Genomic DNA, 21,890 nt, shown 5'->3' on the forward strand with positions numbered 1-21,890 from the left:
TGTAATAACCTCGGAAAACCACAGTTTTACCAAGATTTTTACCAAGATCACCATTCACCTGCTGTGAATGGGCTTCATTTCAGAGCTCAGCTGTTCTAGTTCTTGGCTGCTGCAGGCTGAATCTCAACCTGGATCCAAGTACCCATAGGACATCTGTCATTCCTCTGCTCAGTTACTCCTCCTGCTTTCCCTGGGTAGGAAAGAGAAAAACCTGACAGGTTAAACTGAAACACTGAGCTTGTGTTGATGGCTGGGAACTGAGAATTAGAAGCTGAGTGCAGGGAATGTGGTAGGGAGCTGGAGAACGGATAAGAGGAAAAAGCCGTGGGGAAAAAAACAAGCATTTTTGATTCAATATTTGATGTACACTAATAGCCATAAAATGACTTTTTCCTATACTTGAGTGTCTGCTTGAAGTTAGAGTCAATTAAAAATCTAATTTAATAACCATATTTATATCAGTATGCATCTGTGCAGTTGCCTAACATTTTCTCTTAAGTTTTGTAGACTCTTCTTCTGCTTTAAGATTAGCAGAGTTAAGTACTTAGTAGTAACAGCCAAAAAAGCCAATATACTGCATTAAATGGAATTATTATAGATGTCTAAGAATTCTGTTGAGGAAGAGGCTTTCAAAACACATCAGTTGGGTTCTGTATGAATGGACAAACATTTTTGAAGGAATAGATTGTCTATGCAACATTTTTCAATTATTAGTTGATCTGTCATAATATTTATGGTTTCTGCATTTGCTTGCATGGCTTCCTGCTAAAGAACATGGCTGGGACATCCTGGGCAGTGACTTAAAACAGCATGGGGAATATTTCTACCCCTTTAAGAAGTGTGTCGAATGGGCACCTTCCTGAGAATGAATGCGAATCCTTAGGCTTTAGGAATCAACCTTGAACTGGTTTCAACTGTTAGTAAAAATTTGGGCTGTGAATTAGAAGTCTGAATGAAATTTGGTTTTCCACAAAACATTAAGTTCTTGTTGTTCTGCATATTCTCACTGTATTTTCCTCTTGGACAGAAGACAGAGGGGAATTAAGTTATGCTATACTTTGACTCCTAAACTGAGCTTCAGTTTTTCCTCTGTAAATCTGTTTATGGATGTTTTGACTAGAAATAATACAATGGTGGCAAGTGTTATTTGGACATGTTTTCCACTCTTCTTTCCCTTGCTTTCCTCCTTATGAGAAGTAAGAAAGCAAAAGCAGAAGGAACGAGGAATAAGTTGCTAGCTGCAAAGGAAAAAGGAAAAAAAGGAAAAGCTGCAGTTTTAAAACGATGTGACTGAGAGAAGCAGGAGATTTATATATGCCATATTTTCTGAGATAATAAGTAATACTGAACTTTTTAAGATGGTAAGATTTTAATGAAGTATTCAAGAAAGTGTCTCCTTTAAGAAGTGTGGCAAGTATGTGACTTTCTTCTAGATCTGGGGCCATGCTCTCCTTTCTTACATTTCCTATAAAGAGAAACAAGCAAGACAGGGCTAGAAGGATATGTCCAAAAGATGCAGCTTGGTAGGAGGCGGGCAGCCAGGGTAATGCTTATTTTGTGCCTTTTAGGAAAGAAGATAGGATTTTTTGGTGGATATGGAAAGGGGTGACCTCTCAGGTGCCCAGCCCACTCCAGATAGCTGAGGAAAACCTGGCTGTGCAGTGAGGGTTCTCTGGAGCAGTTAACCACACCGTGCTCTTTGCCATTCCTAACCAGGGTTTCCCCAAGGAAATTAGCCTTAGGGACATGGGATACCTGAATTGTCCTAGCTATGACTCTTTTCTAGGAATGGCATGTCTCTCTTTTCTTTGTAATTCTCTGTAGTCTCACCCAGTACCAGCAACGCTTAGGAATATGCAGTCTTAGTTTATTATCAGCACACATCACAGGACTTTGCAGACTGCCCACATTAAAAATGTTTCTGTTTTCTGACTTTCTGCTTCCTTAAAATACAGAAATAGCTTAAAGCAGGCAATAGAGCTGTGTCAAAGATTCAGGCTCTGTTCTGCAATGACGTGAGTTGATTCAGCGCTGGTGGCAGCTGATCTGTACTGATGGAGACTTCCCACATGTTGAACACAGACATAATACTTACTCTGTACTTGTGCCAGGAATCATTGTTTCCCACCTGTACAGTATAACCTGCTGCTAATGCTTATGACCTATTTTTAAATCATTGTCTTTATAGCTGAATATAGAGTGTGCAGTCTTTATAAAAACAGCACCAAAATGGTCATTAAGAGAAATGCAGGTAACAGATGTGTAGCTCTCCCCATTTTGTGGTATATTGTTAAAACAAACAGCTGTTTGTTGTGCATAGTTACTACTCAGTGGAAGAAATAATATCTTTTGTGATTTTTTTTTTTTTCATGGAACAGTTGATCTCCAAATTGTACATAACTTCTGTTTTTTGAATACCTGTCTGAGTTAATGATACTTGCTCTTTACTTTCACAGTAGAGCTGACTGCTTTGTTATCTGTAGTTTGCCATCAAAACTGCAAACAGTTGTGGTCAGAAAGTACTGTCTACAGATGAAAGTGTTTATTAATAAAACATTCTGTGCAACAGGATGTTCAGATTACAGTTCGTTTTTTAAGCTTTAAAATGGTTTCATAATGGAGATAAACACAAACTACACTGAAGTTAGGAAGACCCAGCTGTCTGCTGGCAGCATAACAAATAACAAATCATAGCAGTTTAATCCAATGAGGGATTAATTAATGTGATCTGAAAAGCAAATCATATGGTGGTTTTCGGAATAGAAACTGGCATGAGAGAAGATAAGCATATATGTAACATTAGACTGTAGCAGTAGATGATCTTTCGAGGTCCCTTCCAACCCCTAGGATTCTGTGATTTCTGTCTAAAGAATCAGGCAATAGTCATAAAAATTGCAGAGGTATCACATTAGTAGATTGACCTGGTAATTGAAAGGTGCAGTTTGAGACTTAGGCATTTCATGAGATTGTTTCCAGAGACTGCAAATTCTTATAAATCCAAATGTTAGGATGTAGTAGCAGGGAAATTCCCAGTGTTTACAATGTTTTAGTTGTATATGCACAAATATATATGCCTATTAGGCACAGGTTATAATATGTCCATATGAGGACTGTTGCACTCTCAGTGGGAGTAAATGTGAAATCTATTAGGGGATTTGTCCATGCAGAGAGAGGGAGAGAAGAAAAGAGACTCCTGCTCATCCATGTGGCACATGGCAGTCCTCCTTTTCCAAATATCCAGAGTTACTGCCAGGGGTCTGAAAAGTATTGGCAGACTGACTCAGAGCAAGATTATTTGCTGAGAGTGTGGGTCAAAGAGGAGAGGAGTAAGGTTAGGAATTAATGTAAAAGGCACATATTTTCTTTCAGATTTCTTTTATATCTATAAACCCTATAAAAAATTGCTGATCTTTGTACATCTGTTTGACTGATGCCTGCTCTCATTTTTACATGACATGGGGTGATATGCATGACTTCCCTCAGTGCCTTTTCGCTCATTTAAGCTATTTTCCTCCAAAGAAACAGTCTGCTGTATGAGCATATTCTTGCAGAATCAGACCAGCAAAATAGTGTGGCCTGGCTGTTGGACTAAGGTAACTGTTGTACTGGTGAGCACTGTGGTTAACAGTCAGCTGAAGATGTGAGCAAAATCTGTAGGAGTTCCATGTGAAAGCAATAAGTATTTAGTTGTGATCCTTATTTACATCTTTAGGGTGCAGAGAGACTGAAACCTCTTTGTCTGTTTAAGATGTGAAACTATCACATCATTAGGGTATGGGTAACTGGCACATTGGTGTAGATAAACAGTTGGCAGACATGGGTTGTTTCAGTCCACTTTACCCAGACTCCGAAGTCTGCCACAGTGCAGGAATTCCTTAGATCCATCAGCTTCATACCAGCATTTTGTAGTACTGTTCCATTACTCTATCTTAATAAATTTTTGGAGGTTCTCATGCTCTGTCTCTTCTCCTTCAGCTCAGTTTTGGGAACTGCTTTATTATGTGCCCCTTCCGAATCATGAAGGAAGAAATTATTTCAGATTTCCCTCATCTTACTTTGTGTGCTGGTGCCATAAAGCCAGCTGTAAGCAGGAAAGTACTGGGAGAGGACCCCAACCTGAAATTTGGGAAGACACAAGGCATGACTTTCCCTGACTGTTCCTGCTCTGCACTGTAGCAACTCATCCAGCTGGTAAGGGCAGACAAGGGGGTTTAACAGAGAAATCTGTGTTTTCAGTGGTGGAGAAGAGGTTGGCTAGCAATGAGGCAAAAAGATCTGTGTGGACCCCTCTCCTCACCCCATTAGCCCTAGTACTCATCCCCAGTGGCTCCCAGCAACTTGCTGGATAGTCATCTTTGCTTAGATTGAAACTAGCTAAAGAGTATTAGCTTTGTATTGGTGGCTCTCTTTCACAGGCTGCAAGAGGAGTCACTGAAATGGCTGGGAAGTTACTACTGGGAGTTGGCAACTTCACTTATCATGGGCTATTTTTTGATCTCAAGTGGTGTGCCTGTGCTGTTAAGAGTTCTGCCTAACCCAAGAGTGGTTTTGTCATTGCTGAATGAAAGCCGTTCCCAAAGCATGAGGATACCCGACTTGACCAGTTTTGAAAGTGTCCTTGTGTGTTAAATGACTTAATTGTATTAAATACAGGATTATGCTTTATTAGCTAAGGATGGGGTGTAGCACTGATATTCATCCCTGAAGAAAGAATTCCTTGCTGTAGCTGCTTACACAGCTCCTGCTTGTTTCCCAATGCTCATGTGTGCTTCCTATGGGCTCTGATAATAGACCTTGGTTTATTAAGGCAATCAGGGCTATCACTGGGTGTATCTCATATGACTGACACGAAGACTCATGGCACACATAATGAGGGTGAGAGCAGCCAGGGTCTTACCTCCTTGCCTAAAACAAGAGCAGGGAGCTCCTCCTGTTCTCCAGGTGACAGCAGATCTGTTACAGTTGCATGGCAGGGCTGGCGAGAGCTGCTGGGAGAGGAGATGCTCAGTTTACACACAGCATGAAGCAGCTTAGCTCCCAGAGATGTAATTTTAAGCTCTTCTCAGATTCTCAGAAATAATGGTTATACTTGAGCCATTTTTCTCTATTTTTCCATACTAGCCATTAACCTGAACATCATATAAGAAGAGATACTCTTTTCTGGTATGATAGAATGGATCTTCTTCTTACAGCTTTTGTCAGAGCTTTACAGCGTCCATTTGTTAATCCAGCTGTCTTTACATTCAAATGTAAGCTAATGTAAACAATGTAAATAATGTTAGCTTTTTCTTAGTTGCCCTTCCATTTTAGCTTGCTTGTTTTACAACAGCAGACTCCAATGCTTCAGCAGCTTTCAACTGAACTGAGTGCATTTCTGGTGTGTTTTAGTAGTAAACCAATTTTAAATATTTACATTAGCATGAATATTAAATTACCTGTACATTTATAAAAATATAAATGTAAAAAAATCTAATGAATTTCGGTTTTAAGGATACTTTCCAAATAACATTACTTTAAAGTAGATTGCTTGTTTTAATGGGATACAGAAACATGCTGGGGTTTATGTAATGGTGAAAAAAGTGGTTTGAGATGAAACCTTCACGGGTTTGCATTTTTATTTTATTCTTTTATGGTTGTGCAAGCTACAGGTTCCAAAATGCCTAAGAAATCTGTTCAAAACATAGTGTGCTAGCAAATACAGGTATTTTGATGCATTAATCATTTTACTCAGCAACTCCAGTAGCATGTTGTTACTTCTGTACTCAGGAGACTGTGGTCAGTCTCTAGTGCCCAAGGTAGGCCTGAGAACTGGAACCACAGTCATTTAGCAGGAAGTTTATACTGGTTCAGACTGTGCCTTGGAATACTGGGTAGCCTACTGTGGAAAAGGAAACCACAAGGAAGGGATGAAAACAGCTCTGTGTGCCCATGCCAACATACACTACTGGTTCAATGACCCTACCAATAAAGTTTCACAGTGTGGGGTGCCGGGGAAGGTTTCATAGTCAAGTGTAGTACCGGGGGTGATGGTGAAGAGCTTATAAAGAGCATGGCAAGGGAGCAAAATAAACAATGTCTATGTAAAATGCACAAAATCCCCTCAAATTTCAAAACATAATCTCTTTAAACATGGTTGCATTGGTTTGGTTTTTTTTTTTTTTTTTGCTGGAGTTCCTTTGCTCCTTTTGTTGTTTGTGCTGTGTCCCTCTGTATTCTTTCAGAAGGTGTATATATAATTGAACTTTGGTTTTTAATTATAGTATTTCAGTATAAAATAGGATGAGTAAAAGTGGCAGAAAAATAGAGACAAGAGTAATAAATATGCATGGAGTGAGTTTCTGGGAAGTGGATTTCCATCACTGTGCCTTTGGGTTTCTTTTTGGAAAGTACAATACATCACATTGACGTTACTTTTTCACAGAGTCCACTGTATTACAGGAAGGAAGAAGTGCTTGTAGTCCAGTGTGGCAATAATAGGTGAACAGACAATAATTTATCATGATCTAGTTGCAGATCTGTTTCTTGGAAGAAAGTCAGTTTCAACATTTATTTATAAAGAGTAAATTGGAAACTGTTTATAGAGTAATTAATTATCTCTGATTATTCATTTAATCCTGAGCATCTTTTTTACTTTTTTTCTCTCCTTTTCACAAGTTCATGGTAGGATCAATAGGTCTTGAGAAGCTAACTGCATTGATACCCATCATTGAAGGTTTTGGTGGTGTTTTTTTTCCCCCTATGGAAACAACACTGTACATACATTATAGAAATCAGTCTTGCTTTCTTCAGACATTTGTGTCTTTCTGCCCCTTGTTAATATGATTCTCATTTAGAAACAGGAACTGAGAAATGTGCTGGAGAATAAATAGAACTTTTCTAAATAGACATAGTCAAGGAAGGGCAAAGGAAGTGAATTTTGCGAATTCTTAGAACCGAGTGACATTTATTTCAGACAAAGGCACACTTCTTAGGTTGGAATGGCTGCTGCTTTGCAAGTAAGTTACTTTTCTTCTGTCTTAGTAATAATGATAATAGGGAAATTTGCTCTGGCAGTTTCTGGAGATGGGAGGTTGCAGAGGACAGTGTGGTAGCAATTTGAATGTACCCGCCAGCTTGATACCAATAGTGGAAAAGCCAGTGGTGTTTTAAGCCTGGGTGGGCACTGCATTTAAGGTTTTTCTCATGAGAGCCTGCCTGGAAGTTATCAGGATACTCTCATTGCTGTAGCAGTGTTTAGAACTTAGAAATGCATGGAACTGAACACACACATGGGATAAACATGCCCTGTAAGGTCTCAGCAGAGGGCTTTATTTAAAAGTTTAGTGGATAATTTTCCATTGAGTCTCCCTCTTTCAGTTGATGGAAAGATTACCAGGAAGCCCACTCTGGAAAGGCAGCAGATAGCTCTCAAGAAGGTTAATATTGCTCTGAGATCTCAGAAATAATTGAACTTTAGTTTCAGAGTAGTCAGGAGTAGTTCCATGCTGGCAACCTTTTTTCAGGAACTGACTGAATTCTGCAGGTCTTTTGTGAAGTTTGCACACAGGTGCTTTCTTAGGACATTTGGACTGTAGCAGATAACTGTCTATTGAACTGCATTTTTGAGTGTTTAGCCAGATTTCTGAGTGATTGGCAAGATTTTGCAGGTCTTCAGATGGTTGCAAAAGGCATCATTGAGAAAAGTCCTAAATAACATTTCAGTGGGTTTTATTGAAGGTTTGAATGGCAGAAGGGACACAGTTTATTCATTTATATTTCCCTTATTTCATTTATTATGGTATTAAACTGTGTTTCTGGGGATGTATGTTGTACCCTTTGTCTGGCATACATGAACCAAAAGCTGAATGTCCTGCTGATAAACATAATCTTCAGTCAAAACCTGTATTTCAAGTGAGTGGCAGCAAGAATTATGTCAGTTGCTTAAATAAATGAACTTCAAATGATCCCTGATGATTTTTTTTGTTAAGTGTTTACTGCAGTAGTTTGCACTTATCAACAGAAAGACTGACCCCACCCTGTAGCATTGGTGAGATCTTCACCTTATGCCTCAGTATCTTACTGTCAGTCTCATAGAATCATTAAGTTTGGAAAAGACCTCTAAGATCATCAAGTCCATCTGTCATTTGGTTTTGTCATTTCAATTTGTGCAAATACAAAAATGTATTTCAGCAAAAACTGAATTATATATCACATTCAGCTGTATCGATGTCATTGTTGAATAACAAAGGGCCCTGGGTCTCCTTGTTCCAAGGAGTGCAGGATCTATAGTTGTCCAGCCTTGTGACCCTAAGTTATGAAGCTTTACTGCATTTTATTTCCATACCTTTTTAGATGTAAGTGATAAATATAGCATGGCACTGTCTGAAGTCAGCCTGCTTGTAGTCAGCAGTGAGATCTCGTGAGCTTCATCAGAATATCCTCTAAGATGAGGTGAAGCAAGATTTGTAACAGATGATGCAAGTTCTGGAAATGGATGAATTAAAAGAATAGTGGAGATTGACATTTGCTCATTTCCCATTTTTAAGAAAGACTATATGCTATTTTTTATCACCTCTGGCATGCGGGGTGAGCCGTTCATTTTGCCTGCATTTAAAAATCATTTAAGGTAAATCCTTGAGAAGCCCTTTAGTGTGTGTTGTCTATCAATTTCATTTTTCTTGTTTATTGTGGCACATGTAGATGTGACTAGAAATTAAATGGAATTTTACGGATGCATAAGTGAGCTCTTTCTCAACCAAGAGCTAGACAGTCTGTCAACTTCGGTGCTCTGCTTTGTGGAGAAAGTGAAAGGTAGTGGTATTGGCTATCAGCTTTGCACTGTTGTGTTTCATTAGGTGCATAGCTCTCAATTGACAGAGCAGTACTCATGTACTTGGGATGAGTGAAATCAATGACATCTCATTTGTCTGTATTTCCACTTTACCTTTCTTTTAAGTGGACTCACTCTTGGTGATTCTCTCCATATTTATGCTATGTCCTGACCCTATTTCTATATTTCTGCTGAGTGTTTCTGTCTACAGTGGTGAGAAGCTGTTGGCTGTGCAGATTTTGTAGTAGTTCCAGGAAATGGTGTTTTATATGGGGGGAAGTGAATTTCATGCCCTATATTCGTCACCTTCAGTTCTTAAGACACAAAGCATGCATTATGGATATGCTGCCATGGTCTCAGTGTTCATTTAATAAATTAACTAACTTTTAAACATTCAGCAGAGAGAGTGCTGGGTCAAGGCTGGCTACGTGGAAATCTGTAACAGTGTAGAAATTTCATTTCAAGTATTCACTGTCATATCCTAATTAAGCAAAGAAAACTAAACACAGTTATATTAGTCAAAGTAACTTCCTGTTTCTTAGTAGCGTAACTCTAAGAAATATAAATGTGCATGGCATAAATATAAAATTGATAGAAAGTAAACCTGCATTTTCTGAATGCATTAGCAGTTATTTGCATTTTGTTCCTGATTCTTTTAATATACTTCATTCTAATATTTTCAATAAAGTAAAACTATTGAAAGTCACTTCCTGATAACTTTTTAAATACTTTGAGTTAAAAAATTAGGATAACTCAAAATTAGGTATCTTACTGCAGTCAGAAAGAACTTTCAAATTTCTGAGAAATTAAAATAAAAAAAAATTATACTAATCAGAGGAAACAAGTAAGGTAAGCTGCTGCAGCAGCAAAGATGCTGTGTGGAAAATTTCAGGATCCAGCCTCCAGCAGTACACCAGTGAGAAGGTTTCAGGCTAGTTTTCAATTTGTCTCTTGATAAAGGAAATGTGTTAGTTACTTCTGTATGTACCAGGCCAGTACAGTCAGTGCTTTACTTTAGAATCAGTATTACTGCCTTTCCGTGGCAAAGCTTGTATTACTTTTGCTGCCTTCTTTTTCCTGTCCTTAATATGCAAAGCCTGATGCAGTAATTCCATAGAATATTGTTAATGCTGTCTCACTGATGACAAAACGTTCTGTTTAAAGTGCAGAAACCGAGCACTTACAACTTTCTTGTTGTCTCCTGTATTGCAAAATTTTATTTTGTAATGATGTTTCTAGCCAGGTTCAAAAGCTCAATCAAGAGGCCTAAATGTGCTTCTCATTTCAATGTGCCAAGATTTGTCTATTTTAGTTCTGATGAGAGGGAACTTCTACTCTGAATAATTAATGTGTTCAGTTGTGGGTAGGGGTTTCAGTATGACTAGGATTTACTTAAATTATTAGGCTGAGATTCTCAAAGGACTCAGAGTTTCTTGAAGAGTAATTTAGAGTGCTTGATTTCCTTCAAGCAGTCAGTCTCGTGCATGTTCTGGGCCTGATCTGCAGAATTCTGAAACATGATTTTGAAATTGGAGAAAAGCTCCCACTGGTTTTTGTAGACTTCTTAATAAGAAATTTAATTTCTGGAAAAACTTGCTTGAAAAAGAGCATCTCATTTGAGGGGGAAGAAATGCCCACTAGTTTGACTGGCTCTCTGCGTGTCAGATGAGTTGAAATGAAGAGAGAAACAGCCAACCCACTAGTAAGAAGTGGACCTGCTGAGATGTGGAAAACAAAAATGGGTAATAACTTTTGGATTTCCAGTTTTCTGGACTGCACTTTCTAAGTGGCATCAGAATCGTGTAGAAATATTCTATGGTTGTGGTTTCTTTTTACACAAGGGATGAGTTTCTTAGAAGTGTTTCCTTGCATTCATTTCTGGAAAATTACAGAATGCAGACACATATTTCAGTGTTTGTTTAGAATAATAGTAATGGAAAATTTCTCCAGCTAACGCAGTGAGGAAGCTGCCATCCTTTTAGTAATCCCTATTGTTTGCTTTTTACACTTGTTTGACAGAGTGAGGAGAAATGTCAGCTCCTTTCCAACACTCACCATCACAAATCCATGACTCTACTTGCTGATTAAAGTGACTAAATCATAAACTAAAGAAAGCCTCATGCATTTACAATTCTGACCTGAGCCAGCATATGACTGAAAGAGAGATGAGTACGATAATGAATTCAAATCAAGAGTAGTAAGTTGACTAGTTTATTATGTGTGGTATTCACATATATCTGGATATAAATTACAGTATTTGTTAACAATTTCTTTCTTTCTCAGTGCTTTTTCTGTTCGTTACAATTGTTCAGTTGACCTGAAAAAAACCCAAGATTGACTCCCTCTGGTGGTTCCTCTCAGAGATCTGTCTCGTCTGGAGAACACACCAAAAATAGTATTTTTCTAGGCTTAGTGTTACATCATTATTAAAAAACAGCAATATCTTTTCTTGCTTTCATATAGAATGCTATGCTAGTGGCAAGTTGCTTTTGCCATTTCAGATCTTTTGAGTATCTGGCAGACATCTACAGCACATGTTATCAAGGAGTCAAAGCCAATCAACAAGGACACAGCAGGGCTAAAATAATTGACGGGTGAAAAGAGGAAAAATAGGAAAGGAGGAATTTAATTAACAACTGTAATAGTGATGATGCTAAGTAAATCTCAGAATTACACGAACAACATGTTATGTATCTACCTAGGGATTTTTTTTCAGCTTAAGAACTTTGATTTTAGAAGTAAACATCTAAAAGTTTGCTTTTGCCAATTCACCCTTTTGTCATAAAAGGGAAGAGTCCTCTATTGTTTAGTTTACTGTGAACCTGGGATGTCTGTCTCAGTTTTTAAAGTAGTTCTCCCAAATCCCAAATAACAGAATATGAGACTTTTTGTGATTACCTACTGCAAATCATTATGGTTTGTATTTATACTTTATAAGAACACAACTGTCTTTGCATTAATAAGTCAAAAATGTAAGTAAGTATCCTGCAAGATTGACATTCCCTTGCTTCTGAGTTCTTAATGCTTTTTGTATATTTTATGTAATCTCTTTTACTGGAGTGTCTGCCTTATGTAATGTTTTAGTAATGGAAATGAGGCCATCTGCATGGTAGTCAAGGTTGTTCCCTGAAAGACATACTCTGTCCGCAGCAGAAAAATAGATTATTCAAGGCCTTTAAAACCTTAATAACCCTTTTATCAAGCTGAGAGGGATCTTCCTGAGAATCTCCACCTTACTTTTAGAGCAGCCCATCATTTCTGCCTAATGATGTTCTTGTTCATAGGAGTTTAGGGCTTAATTGCTGCATGGTATTTTTGTCAGCTGCATTGCCATTGTTTGTCCCTTCTCAAATTCTGCCACTCCTGTTTCAGCTCTGCACTCTATTAATAAACTCTACCTTCTTTTTTTTGCTTTGCATCATCACTGGGACCATATCTTTCCCTTTCATTTTCTATGCCTCACCCATAGTATTTTCTTTGATTGTGCTGTAATCTCTTCTGCTGCTAGGCATCAGTAATGCAACAGGTGCACTTCTGAAAAAATGTCAAGGCAGTGATCTAGTGTTATTTATTTATGGTATTTCAGTTGCTGTGCAAATATACAGGTGTTCTATATAAGCAGAGAAGGACAGACTCCCCTGACTGTGCTGCAGTCCAGGGCAACATGCTACAAAGAGGAGCAGAGCAGGAAAAAATATATAATACAAAGACATCTTTGCAAATAAACATTTGCAATTGTTACTTTTGCTTAGGATACCTAAGAATTTTATTTCTGAGCTAGCATAGTAAGTAGTATTGTGTTGTCAGTGTCTGACTGGCCTCTCATTTAATCTCCCATTACAAAGATTCTTTGAAAGGTATTATTAGCCTTCAGTTGGATTTTCCCCCTCTTCTCTGGGAGATTTAAGTTCTGTCTCTCCCTTTTTCTGTGCATCAGATAAAAAAAAATAAAAATTAACCCCATACTGAAAATGTTCTATCATATTTTAATAGAATATAATGGAATTAGGAACTGAGAAAAAAGTTATGTAGAAATTCTACATTTTTAACTATAAGTACATATATCTTTATCTTATTTCCATCTTGTCTATAGCAGTAGTATCTAGAATTCAGGATATTCAGATTCCTTAGCTCAAAAGGGCATTTTTCTGGAAAATGAAAATATGCCTCTGTGCTGATTGGTGTAGAGAATGGTGGCAGGGGTAGAGTTCTCTTAGCTGAAATGTAAATAAAGTAACTCAGAAACACAAATATAGCTCAACTTGTATCTTGATAACAGATCATCCCAGGTTTGAGTTTAAAAGCACTTCAGATTCTGATGTGATTTATAGGACACATTTGCCTTTACTCCTCCAACAAGAAGTGTTTTTACCTGATGCATGCATGAACATGGCAGGCTCATAAGTGGAACTTTTGCTTGTGTATTCAGTAGAGAAGAAACAGCAAACACTCTAGCATTTAAAAACTTCTTAGCTATAGCAAATTAGATGGCATTTATGTGGGGGTTTTTTTATGACTGTTTGATTGAAAAGCCTATTTGCTGAGAAGGAACCTGATTTTAGTCAATTAATATAATAAAGCCTTTGATTTTTTACAAAAAGCCAGCTAGCTGTAACTTCAGAGTTGGTATTTCAAGGCCTCTCACTGATATTTTAGAAGTTTGTGGTTGTTTGAGCTTCCTTTCTAGGCCCTGGGGAAATAAGCAAATGGTAAATCAAAGCCCAGATCACTGTTAGCATTTATTTTTCTTTGCATCATGACATGTATGCAAACACTTAAAAGAAATAGGGAAAAGGTATAATGATGATAAGATCCCTTTTATAGAACAAAGGGAATATATTTCTATTTATTACACTAATTTATAGACTTCTCCTTAATACCATAAACTCAACTGAGTGCTTCATCAGGATTGGCAGTTTACTGGTACTTGCAGTTTGGTGATAGTACTGTTTAAGATAATTGCTGGCTATTGAGGGATAGTCCAAAAAAGTAACTGGAAAGTATTTTTTCCTGATCTGAAATGTGTTTTAATTTCATGTGTTTTTCCTTTACTAGCAAGGAAGTTAAGAATTTTGCTGCCATTAGAAAGCATTGTGTTGCTTTTGAAAATAATCTTCCATTTGCATTTGCTTTTTTTCTTTCTGCTTCCCTTGCCCATGGTGACCAAAATTCAGACTATGATTAAGGAAATAGAACTAATCAAAACTATATAATAAAGTGCAGTGAAATATCAATTACGCTTTTTTTTCAGCTTGTGTGCATCCTTTAATGCAACTGTGAGAATGGAGATAATTTCCTATTTATTTTAAATGTTATTATAAGTATTAACCCAAATCTGGATGCTTTTGTTCCCATATTAAAATGAGATGCTCTCAGGCTGTCTTCTTTCATCCCTGTACTTGTGAGAGAAATTCTGCACCAAGCTTCTCAGGTAGCATAAAGAAGCTTTGCCTATACTGAAGTTAAAAGAGTATTATATGAGCTGAGAATGGAGGAACAAGATTGTAGCCACCAGAGCTGGGATGATAAATGCATCCCATGGGATGTAACCTAGCCTTTCACAGTTTATTGGTCATCTGACTTGTACTTCCAATGTCACTTGTTACTGTTAAATTTCATCTCCCAGCTCCTGCAGTCTGCCTTGCAGGTCTTGCTGAGGAACAGCTTCTTCCAGAAAACACCAACCAACTATCCTCTGGGGAACAGGCTCCATGTTAGGGCATTTTTCTACAGGTTTGAGTTCTGAATCTGTAATAGTTTTTATGCCAGACTCCATCCTCTTTAGTCATGGCTATTCAAAACTACATTACTAACTGAACTTCCCAGCATCCCCATTACAGACACATTGCTTCTCTATTAGCTCTTTATTTACATTGGCACTGAGGCCAAGCACTGATGCCTTATCAGCATGCCAGGGATGCTCTTAGATTACAGAGTGAGCAATACTCCTGTAATGGTGCTTCTCAAGGCAGAGAGCTCAGGAATTTTAACTCCTTTCCCTGTGCTCCATCTCTGGTTGGCTGCTCATCTTATTGCCTGGCCAGCCCTTTTCTGGACCATCTCCTGCCAGCTTCTTTGTCTTGCACCTGCCTGCAGAAGTTTCTCTCCTACTCTCTGTTCCTTAGTTCTGCATCCTTCAGCCTCCTGTGGTATTACATTTTTTCAATCCTTTCCTTCTTGGTATGTTCAAAGATACTGTTACAGCTTTTTGAGTCTTGGTGCTTTTCAAGTCTTGGGTGAGATGACACAAACCTGGAGAATTGTAGGTTTTACACTAGGGAGTATATTTAAAGCATTATTCATTTGGGGGCAACTTCCACTCTTTACACTGTTTATAACTCTTTTTATGTAAATCCTTTAGTGTAGTCCTTTATGATAGTCTGCTGGCTAATCCTGCAAAAGGAAGACTTTTCTCTCCCTCTGAATGAGGAGGACAAATTAAGGCAATTTCTTTTACACTAAAGCATGCCAAACTGTTTTTGTTTATGTTCATTTTATGAAATTCATTTGAAAACTATGAAAAGTGCTGCACGAAGGCTGTTTTGTAGAGCAGAGTTCAAAAGAGTACTGCTAGTATAAACAGCTTTCTTACTTTCTCGTTGTAGTATTTCACTGAGTTTGTATCTGGAATAAGGTGTGGCCATTTCTTGGCAGAGTGATTCTTCTCTTTTGATTTTATTTTTGATGTGTTTTCAGGAATATGCTTTTAATGCTTAGTACTGAAATTACTGCTGAGAGGAGCTGGTCATCTGTCTCTTGTCACATGTAATTTTTATTTAGCATTCCAACTTTTGTAGTCCTTGCTCACTTCATAAGCTTTAACTGCTTCTACAGTAAAAGGCTGACTTGGGTGATCATGGCAGCAGAAAGAGCCTCCCCAGCTTCATTCCATGTTCCTCTCTCCAGCCTTCCTTACCTTCCAGACCAACAGCATAACCAAAAAACTCCTTTTGGAATAGGTCAACTTGAATCCCCAAATCACACGGTTCCTCTAATATAGGTATCATAAATATATTAGAGAAGATGTTCTGGTAAGCATGTCTACTAGGAGTCATCTTCATTGCATCTCAAATGAAGAATGGTGACTTCTCAGTTGAGGGCAGCATACCTTGTTTAAGGTCCTGTTTTTAAAGATGGCATAAATGTCTGCTAAGGAAGGTAGCTGGCAAGAAAAAAATAAAATATTTCCCCATCTTGGGAGACGAAGGTGAGAAAGTGGGCTGTTTCAGATCTGATATATTCCTTTAATACTTGTAATTTGGAAGATTTGTGTATTTTGATGTATCAGAAATTGAAACTAATCATGAGAACCAAAGCTTGAAATACTGTCTCTTAGTGAAAGACTTGGATTTTTTTTTCAGTGATTACCATTTTAAGGAATGGTTTCAAAAAGCAAAACCTCAGGTTCATAAAAAGCTTTTTTCCTTTTTTACATACTCTCCAAGCAGCTAAATCTATTCAACAAGCATGCTGTTTTGCAAGAGTTATTTTCTTTCCACAGAATGTTAAAAGCACCGTGGGAGGTGCAATCTATGGAATATAATAGATGTGGATGGTCTTCAGAGACTATTTTTTGTTGTTATGTTTTAAGATAAAGGCAATCTAGTATTTATAGGAAAAAATAAACACATATGTCTTTTGCAGTGTGTTGTAGCTAAAAATTAAATATTTTTCTACACCAATGTTGGCATATTTCCTGGAATCACTGAGCTTTCAGTAATATTTTTAGTTAATATTCTGCAGCCTACTGTTGTATTCATGGCAACTGACATAAGCTTAGAGAGTTTGTCTTTAGTTAACCTTAGAGGGGAATCCCAGGCTTGCTCTGTAGTCAGCAAAGTTGTTGGGAAGGATCTGCTTCAGACCACAGTGGAGAGAATGCAGGCAGGGTACCCCTCTAAAATGTGCCTGTTACAACATCGTTCCATTGGTGATACTGAACATCCTGCAAAACAAGGCTTCTTAAAGTGAATATAGCCTTTATTAACCTCTGACTTGTATTTTCTTTCAGGATTGATGCTTTTTCTTCTTTGGCTAATATCTTGATGAACCCTGTTGTAAATGTCTAGATCCCCCTGCTTCTCATGATGCTTGGAAGCTGAGGGCACTGATTCAGACATTTCCATTTCTACCTGAAGAACACATCTCTCTGTCTAAAAGGATTGAAAAAACAGTAAGAGGCCTGATGAGAGTGAACATCATGAAAGTGCATCACTTTTTCTCTTTTGAGACTTAAAATTGCATTAGGATGAGGCAGGAAAGACGTTCTTTAAGACATTAATTCTGATTCTCTGCTTTATTACATAATTGTCACTCTGATGACACCTTCACAGGGGGCACTGTCTTTGTCTTGTCAGCTGGTAACAAGTAAGGAAGTCAAATGTAAGTGGCCTGTGGCTTTAGGACTGCCTAACAGACAGTAGCAAACCGTTCACTTTCATTGGTGATTTTATAGTTACTTGTTTAGAATAAATTAATTGATATGGCTGACTGTTTTTCCTGTATTCAGAAAGTAATTATGCTAAAAAAATGAGTATTCTTTATGTCAGCAGTTAGTGGTGGTAACTTCATTGTTAGCAATATTAATGCCAGGAAATAAATGCTTGTCTTTATTTGTCAGGAAACACTGACATTTAAATGACATGAAAGATCATGTATTGATTTCTATGGATTTGAGTCTCTGGGACTGCTTCAGTGTTTATTTTCCCCCCACAAATGAATGAGGTAAAGCCGAAGTTGATAATTTATTGTGTGAAAATTCTTGAAAATGTGTAGCCTATCAAACAGAGCCTGATTTCAGATGTACACTTAATTAATAGAGGAAGGAAATTTCTTCTGTTTGAAAAATCTGGAGGCTTCCCCTCATGGTAACATGAGCACTGAAAATAAAGAAGCAGGATGCTGATCAGAGGTAGGAAGTATAATCAGCCTGAATCACTGTGCAGACCTGGAAGGATTGATTGGCAGCCAGTATCTGCAAAATAAACCGCAGGGTTCAGTTTGCAAACATTATTGTGAACCGAACCCTGCAGGGTTCGGTTTGCAAACACTGTTGCAAAGCAGACCCTGCAGGGTTTGCCAAGCTCCGGTTGCTATTATTGCTCCTAGTAAGGCTTATTACCCTGTCACAGAAGATGTTAAGAAAATCCGTCTCCCCACTTTAAACATGATAAGCCTTTGTCACCTACAATGCAATTAATGTTAAAAATAGAAGAGCACCGATGATAAGATTGTGACTTGCAGGCAGTGAGCCATTGTCCAAGTACCGGAGACTTTATCTGGAGGGCCAGTCAGCCTACACGGTTTGCTGTCAGCTTGCTGATTGCCATTTCTCTCTGAGTTTGATGAAATATTCATGTCTTTGCTCTGCTCTCTGCAAGCACTATTGATTTCTTGTATAAACGTGGCTATATTTAGTCTAGACAAATGGAATGTGGATTGCTGCAGAATAAATGGGATGAAAGGCTGTGTGTGTGTGGGGGGGGGGGGCAGGGGGAGGGTGTTGCCTGTCGATTTCTTTTGGTCTACAGCAATTATTTATAATCAGGAGTAGTTTTTGTAAGTTAAAGGTGGTTTTTTTTTTTATAATTTTGTGATTAGTCTCGGAACAAAAGTAAGCACTTAAATACAATTCTGTTGGGATAGTGGGTTAAGAAGAACTATGCTCTGAGATTTTAAATCACAGTTACTGTTAAAAAAAAAAACAAAAACAGAAAAAAAAACACAAAACCAAAACAAAAACCAAACAAAAAAAAAATACAAACAAAAATCCCAGGAATTGTGTGTTTCCAGAACTTTAAGAGGAAAAGAATATTATCATAGAAGAGCTTTGGTGCTACTTCTCTACTTTCTCTAAAAAGTTAGGGGTTTTTTTGGTTTGTTTTTTTTAAAATTCATTAGAATTCCATTCACTCCATTTGCTGCAGTTTCAGCTTTTGCTGTTTCAATTTTACTGCTCTGCTTGTTAGAATATTTTTGGTTCATTTTGGTTTTCTCCTTGAAAACAAATACAGCTGTAGCAGAGGAAAGGGGTGAAATATGCTTGAAATTTTCCCTAGTGATTTCTGACAGCATGTTTGTTTTCAGTTTAATAATCTTATTTTCCTGTGAAGATACTGGAGCAATAAGCAGTGAGTGTGTTTGTGTTCCAGTGTCCTCTTGTGGGTGGAATCAGAACTGCTAAGCTTTAGCAGAAACCCTCAGCTGCTATTTATTTTCCTCTTGTAGAAAAACCACTTGCTAGTTTTTTTCTCTTTTAAAGTTACACTCTGTCTCTTCACTTGATGTGCAAATCTGAGCTTTATGAAAACCATCAAATCTCTCTCTTTTACTGCTTTTTAATCCCTTTGATTTAAATGAGATGGAAAAGCACAGGATTCTTCTTTAAATGTTTTAATGCTGATTAACAGTATATAACATTGCTGCAATAAATTGGAATAGATGAAGATGTTTTCATTTTCTTACAATCCACACCTAATGTATTATGTCTTATCCACTCCAAACACAGTGGTCACTTTTTAAAAAGCTGTATTAAAACTTCTCGGTTTATGTGTCAAATTCTTTTTCTGTAGGTTTATGTGCATCATTCCTTTCTTCTATAGCTTTATAGGTCTGATTTGTATATGTTTTTCAGGTGTATTTAAATGCAGTAGCTATGTAGCATCATGCATAATACCATCCTCAGGAGATTTACATGGTAGCTTTGGTAAATCTCTTGCAATGCCCTGAAACTGAAGAAATGCCCTGAGTGTTTATTGTTAAGAATTAATAGTGCCTTGGAGATAGTTACTAAGTATCACTCTGTTAGGCTGGGACAATGTTTTTAAGCTGTGTTGCTTGTTAGTATACTTAAGCAAAATATTAATCTGGGAGTACTTTTGCAGAGAAAAGAGAAAGTGATAAAATAATTACTAAAATCTCCAGTTGCTAGTAGGAATGTCTCAGGTTTGCATACAGCATTAATGTTTTGTTAGATGTATACATTGCACCAGACTATAAGTGAAATTGGTCTTTTCCCCCATAGGAATGATCTCTATTCTCCTTCTCCAGTTATATTTAATATCTGTACATTTTGTCATTTTCCTCCCACAGTGGATGTAAAGTCAGAGGTTCCCGTGGGATTAGAGCCAATCTCACCATTAGACTTGCGAACTGATCTCAGGATGATGGTTCCCATGGTGGACCCAATTATGCGTGAAAAGCAGCTACAGCAGGAACTACTTCTGATCCAGCAGCAGCAGCAAATTCAGAAACAACTGCTGATCGCAGAGTTTCAGAAGCAGCATGAAAACCTGACCCGCCAGCATCAGGCCCAGCTGCAGGAGCACATAAAGGTAGCAACATTTTTCATTTATCTCTCGCTTTATCTGCAACCTGAATATGCTCAGGCAGGCGTGAAAAGGGAGCATGCCTGAAAGATTTGCTGTGACTGAAATATGGCATTTGAGTGCTTATTCCTCTGTATTTGGATGATAAAAGCCTTTTCGAGCAAAAGTCCTAGTACCTACCAGCAAGTTGCTCATAGCAGACCAAGGCAGTACTGCAAGAATGACCAAGCTCATGCAGCCACCACATCCACAGAAAATCAAACTACCTAATTTTACAAAGCTGTATTTCCAGACAGACTTCAATATTTCTCTGTATATGCAGTTTTGAGTATATTAAAAGACTGCTTCTTTAGGCTGCTGTTTTGAGTTAGTGCCCACAAATCAAATTGATATGCAAGTGCATAATATTTGCATTTGTAAAATGATGGCAGGCCCTGAAAGTGTTGTGTTTTCACTCTTCTCTGAGCTGCCTCATCTAATGTTAAAAGAAGATTATTTATGGGATTGGGCACAGTATGGTAGAATTGCTATAATGGATTTTGACCAGGAGTTTATGATCTTGCCTTTCTTTTCATTCTGATGAAACTTCTGATGAAACTTCTGATCTACTTACCATGAGGCTACTGTGCTAAGCCTTCTGCTCGATGGAGCTGACAAATGCATCAGAGCACAGCAGCCAGAGTTGGGTGATGCACTGGCAGGGAACCTTCTGCAGTTTCCAAGAATTTTTGCCAAAAGAGAAAAAAGTGAAACCAGAGCAGCAGGCTGCTACCTAACATTTAGAGTTAATTTTAGTGACAGCCAGTAATGCAATATCCTGCTTAAAAGACTGGGGAAAGTCGATTAAGAGATGAAAAGAAGTTTAAGCACAAAAGCAAGCACTGATACTCAGTTATTCAAGTAGACTGTTTTAGCCAGGACTGACCTAGAAAACAGTGCAAACTGCACTTTCTCATGTCTTTTTGTTCTGTGCAAGTTACAACAGGAACTCCTAGCCATTAAACAACAGCAAGAACTCCTTGAAAAAGAGCAGAAACTGGAGCAGCAGAGACAAGAGCAGGAACTGGAGAGGCATCGCAGGGAACAGCAACTTCCTCCCCTCCGAGGCAAAGAAAGAGGCCGAGAAAGTAAGAGCCAATGTGCCATGAATCCTAATAAGAAATTAGTCTTTTCCCCTTTGCCTTCTCCCAGCTGGAGTGAACAATGAACAGGAACCTGAAGCCTGTTACTCTGTGAAATACGCAACTAGAGAAGTCCAAGCTGTGCTTGCAGAAAGGCAGGGCCACCTGTTGCACCCCCAGAAATGTGTTGCTGGTTTGTATGCAAACCTGGAGCACTGTAGGAAAACACATTTTGACAGACCTGTATATATGGCTCTCAAGAATCTAGCTTTTTTTAATAAAAAAGAGTGCAGTTGAAAGCTTCACTCAAGAACTTCTTTCTGAAGAGCTTATTTCCCAATCCAGAAAGCACTATGAAACAGCAAAAAAATCAAATTACTTGCTGGTTTACTAACCTGAGCATTTTTCAAGACTGAATATATAACAAAATATTTAAGAATGTATTTTGCTGAGAATAGTTGGTTTGTTTTTTTTACAAACTACGTTTGTTCTTGATGCCACTTCATGAGGCACAACCATGGGTTATTACTAGCTCATATATAGCTCTAAGGCAAATGACAGATAATAAGGATATGGTTGGAATTTGGTGCTCACTAGGGGGAGACAGATACAAATAATTCTCCTTGGTGAGGT

At 37.9% G+C, this 21,890-nt stretch overlaps 1 protein-coding gene across 4 annotated transcripts in view; it reads left to right on the forward strand.

The window, feature by feature from the left end:
* The window catches only part of HDAC9 (histone deacetylase 9), a 453,995-nt gene that overhangs the window by 211,733 nt on the left and 220,372 nt on the right, over nt 1-21,890 (forward strand). For 2 of the 4 annotated variants that reach the window (XM_030444747.1, XM_030444749.1), the window contains exons 4-5: nt 19,901-20,142; nt 21,113-21,263. In XM_030444747.1, coding sequence (XP_030300607.1) covers nt 19,901-20,142; nt 21,113-21,263 — 393 coding nt within the window. The remainder of the gene's footprint in view (nt 1-19,900; nt 20,143-21,112; nt 21,264-21,890) is intronic. The other 2 variants (XM_030444750.1, XM_030444746.1) reach the window with 1 other exon arrangement.

This window comes from Calypte anna, chromosome 2 (genome assembly GCF_003957555.1).
Source record: "Calypte anna isolate BGI_N300 chromosome 2, bCalAnn1_v1.p, whole genome shotgun sequence".
NCBI lineage: Eukaryota > Metazoa > Chordata > Aves > Apodiformes > Trochilidae > Calypte > Calypte anna.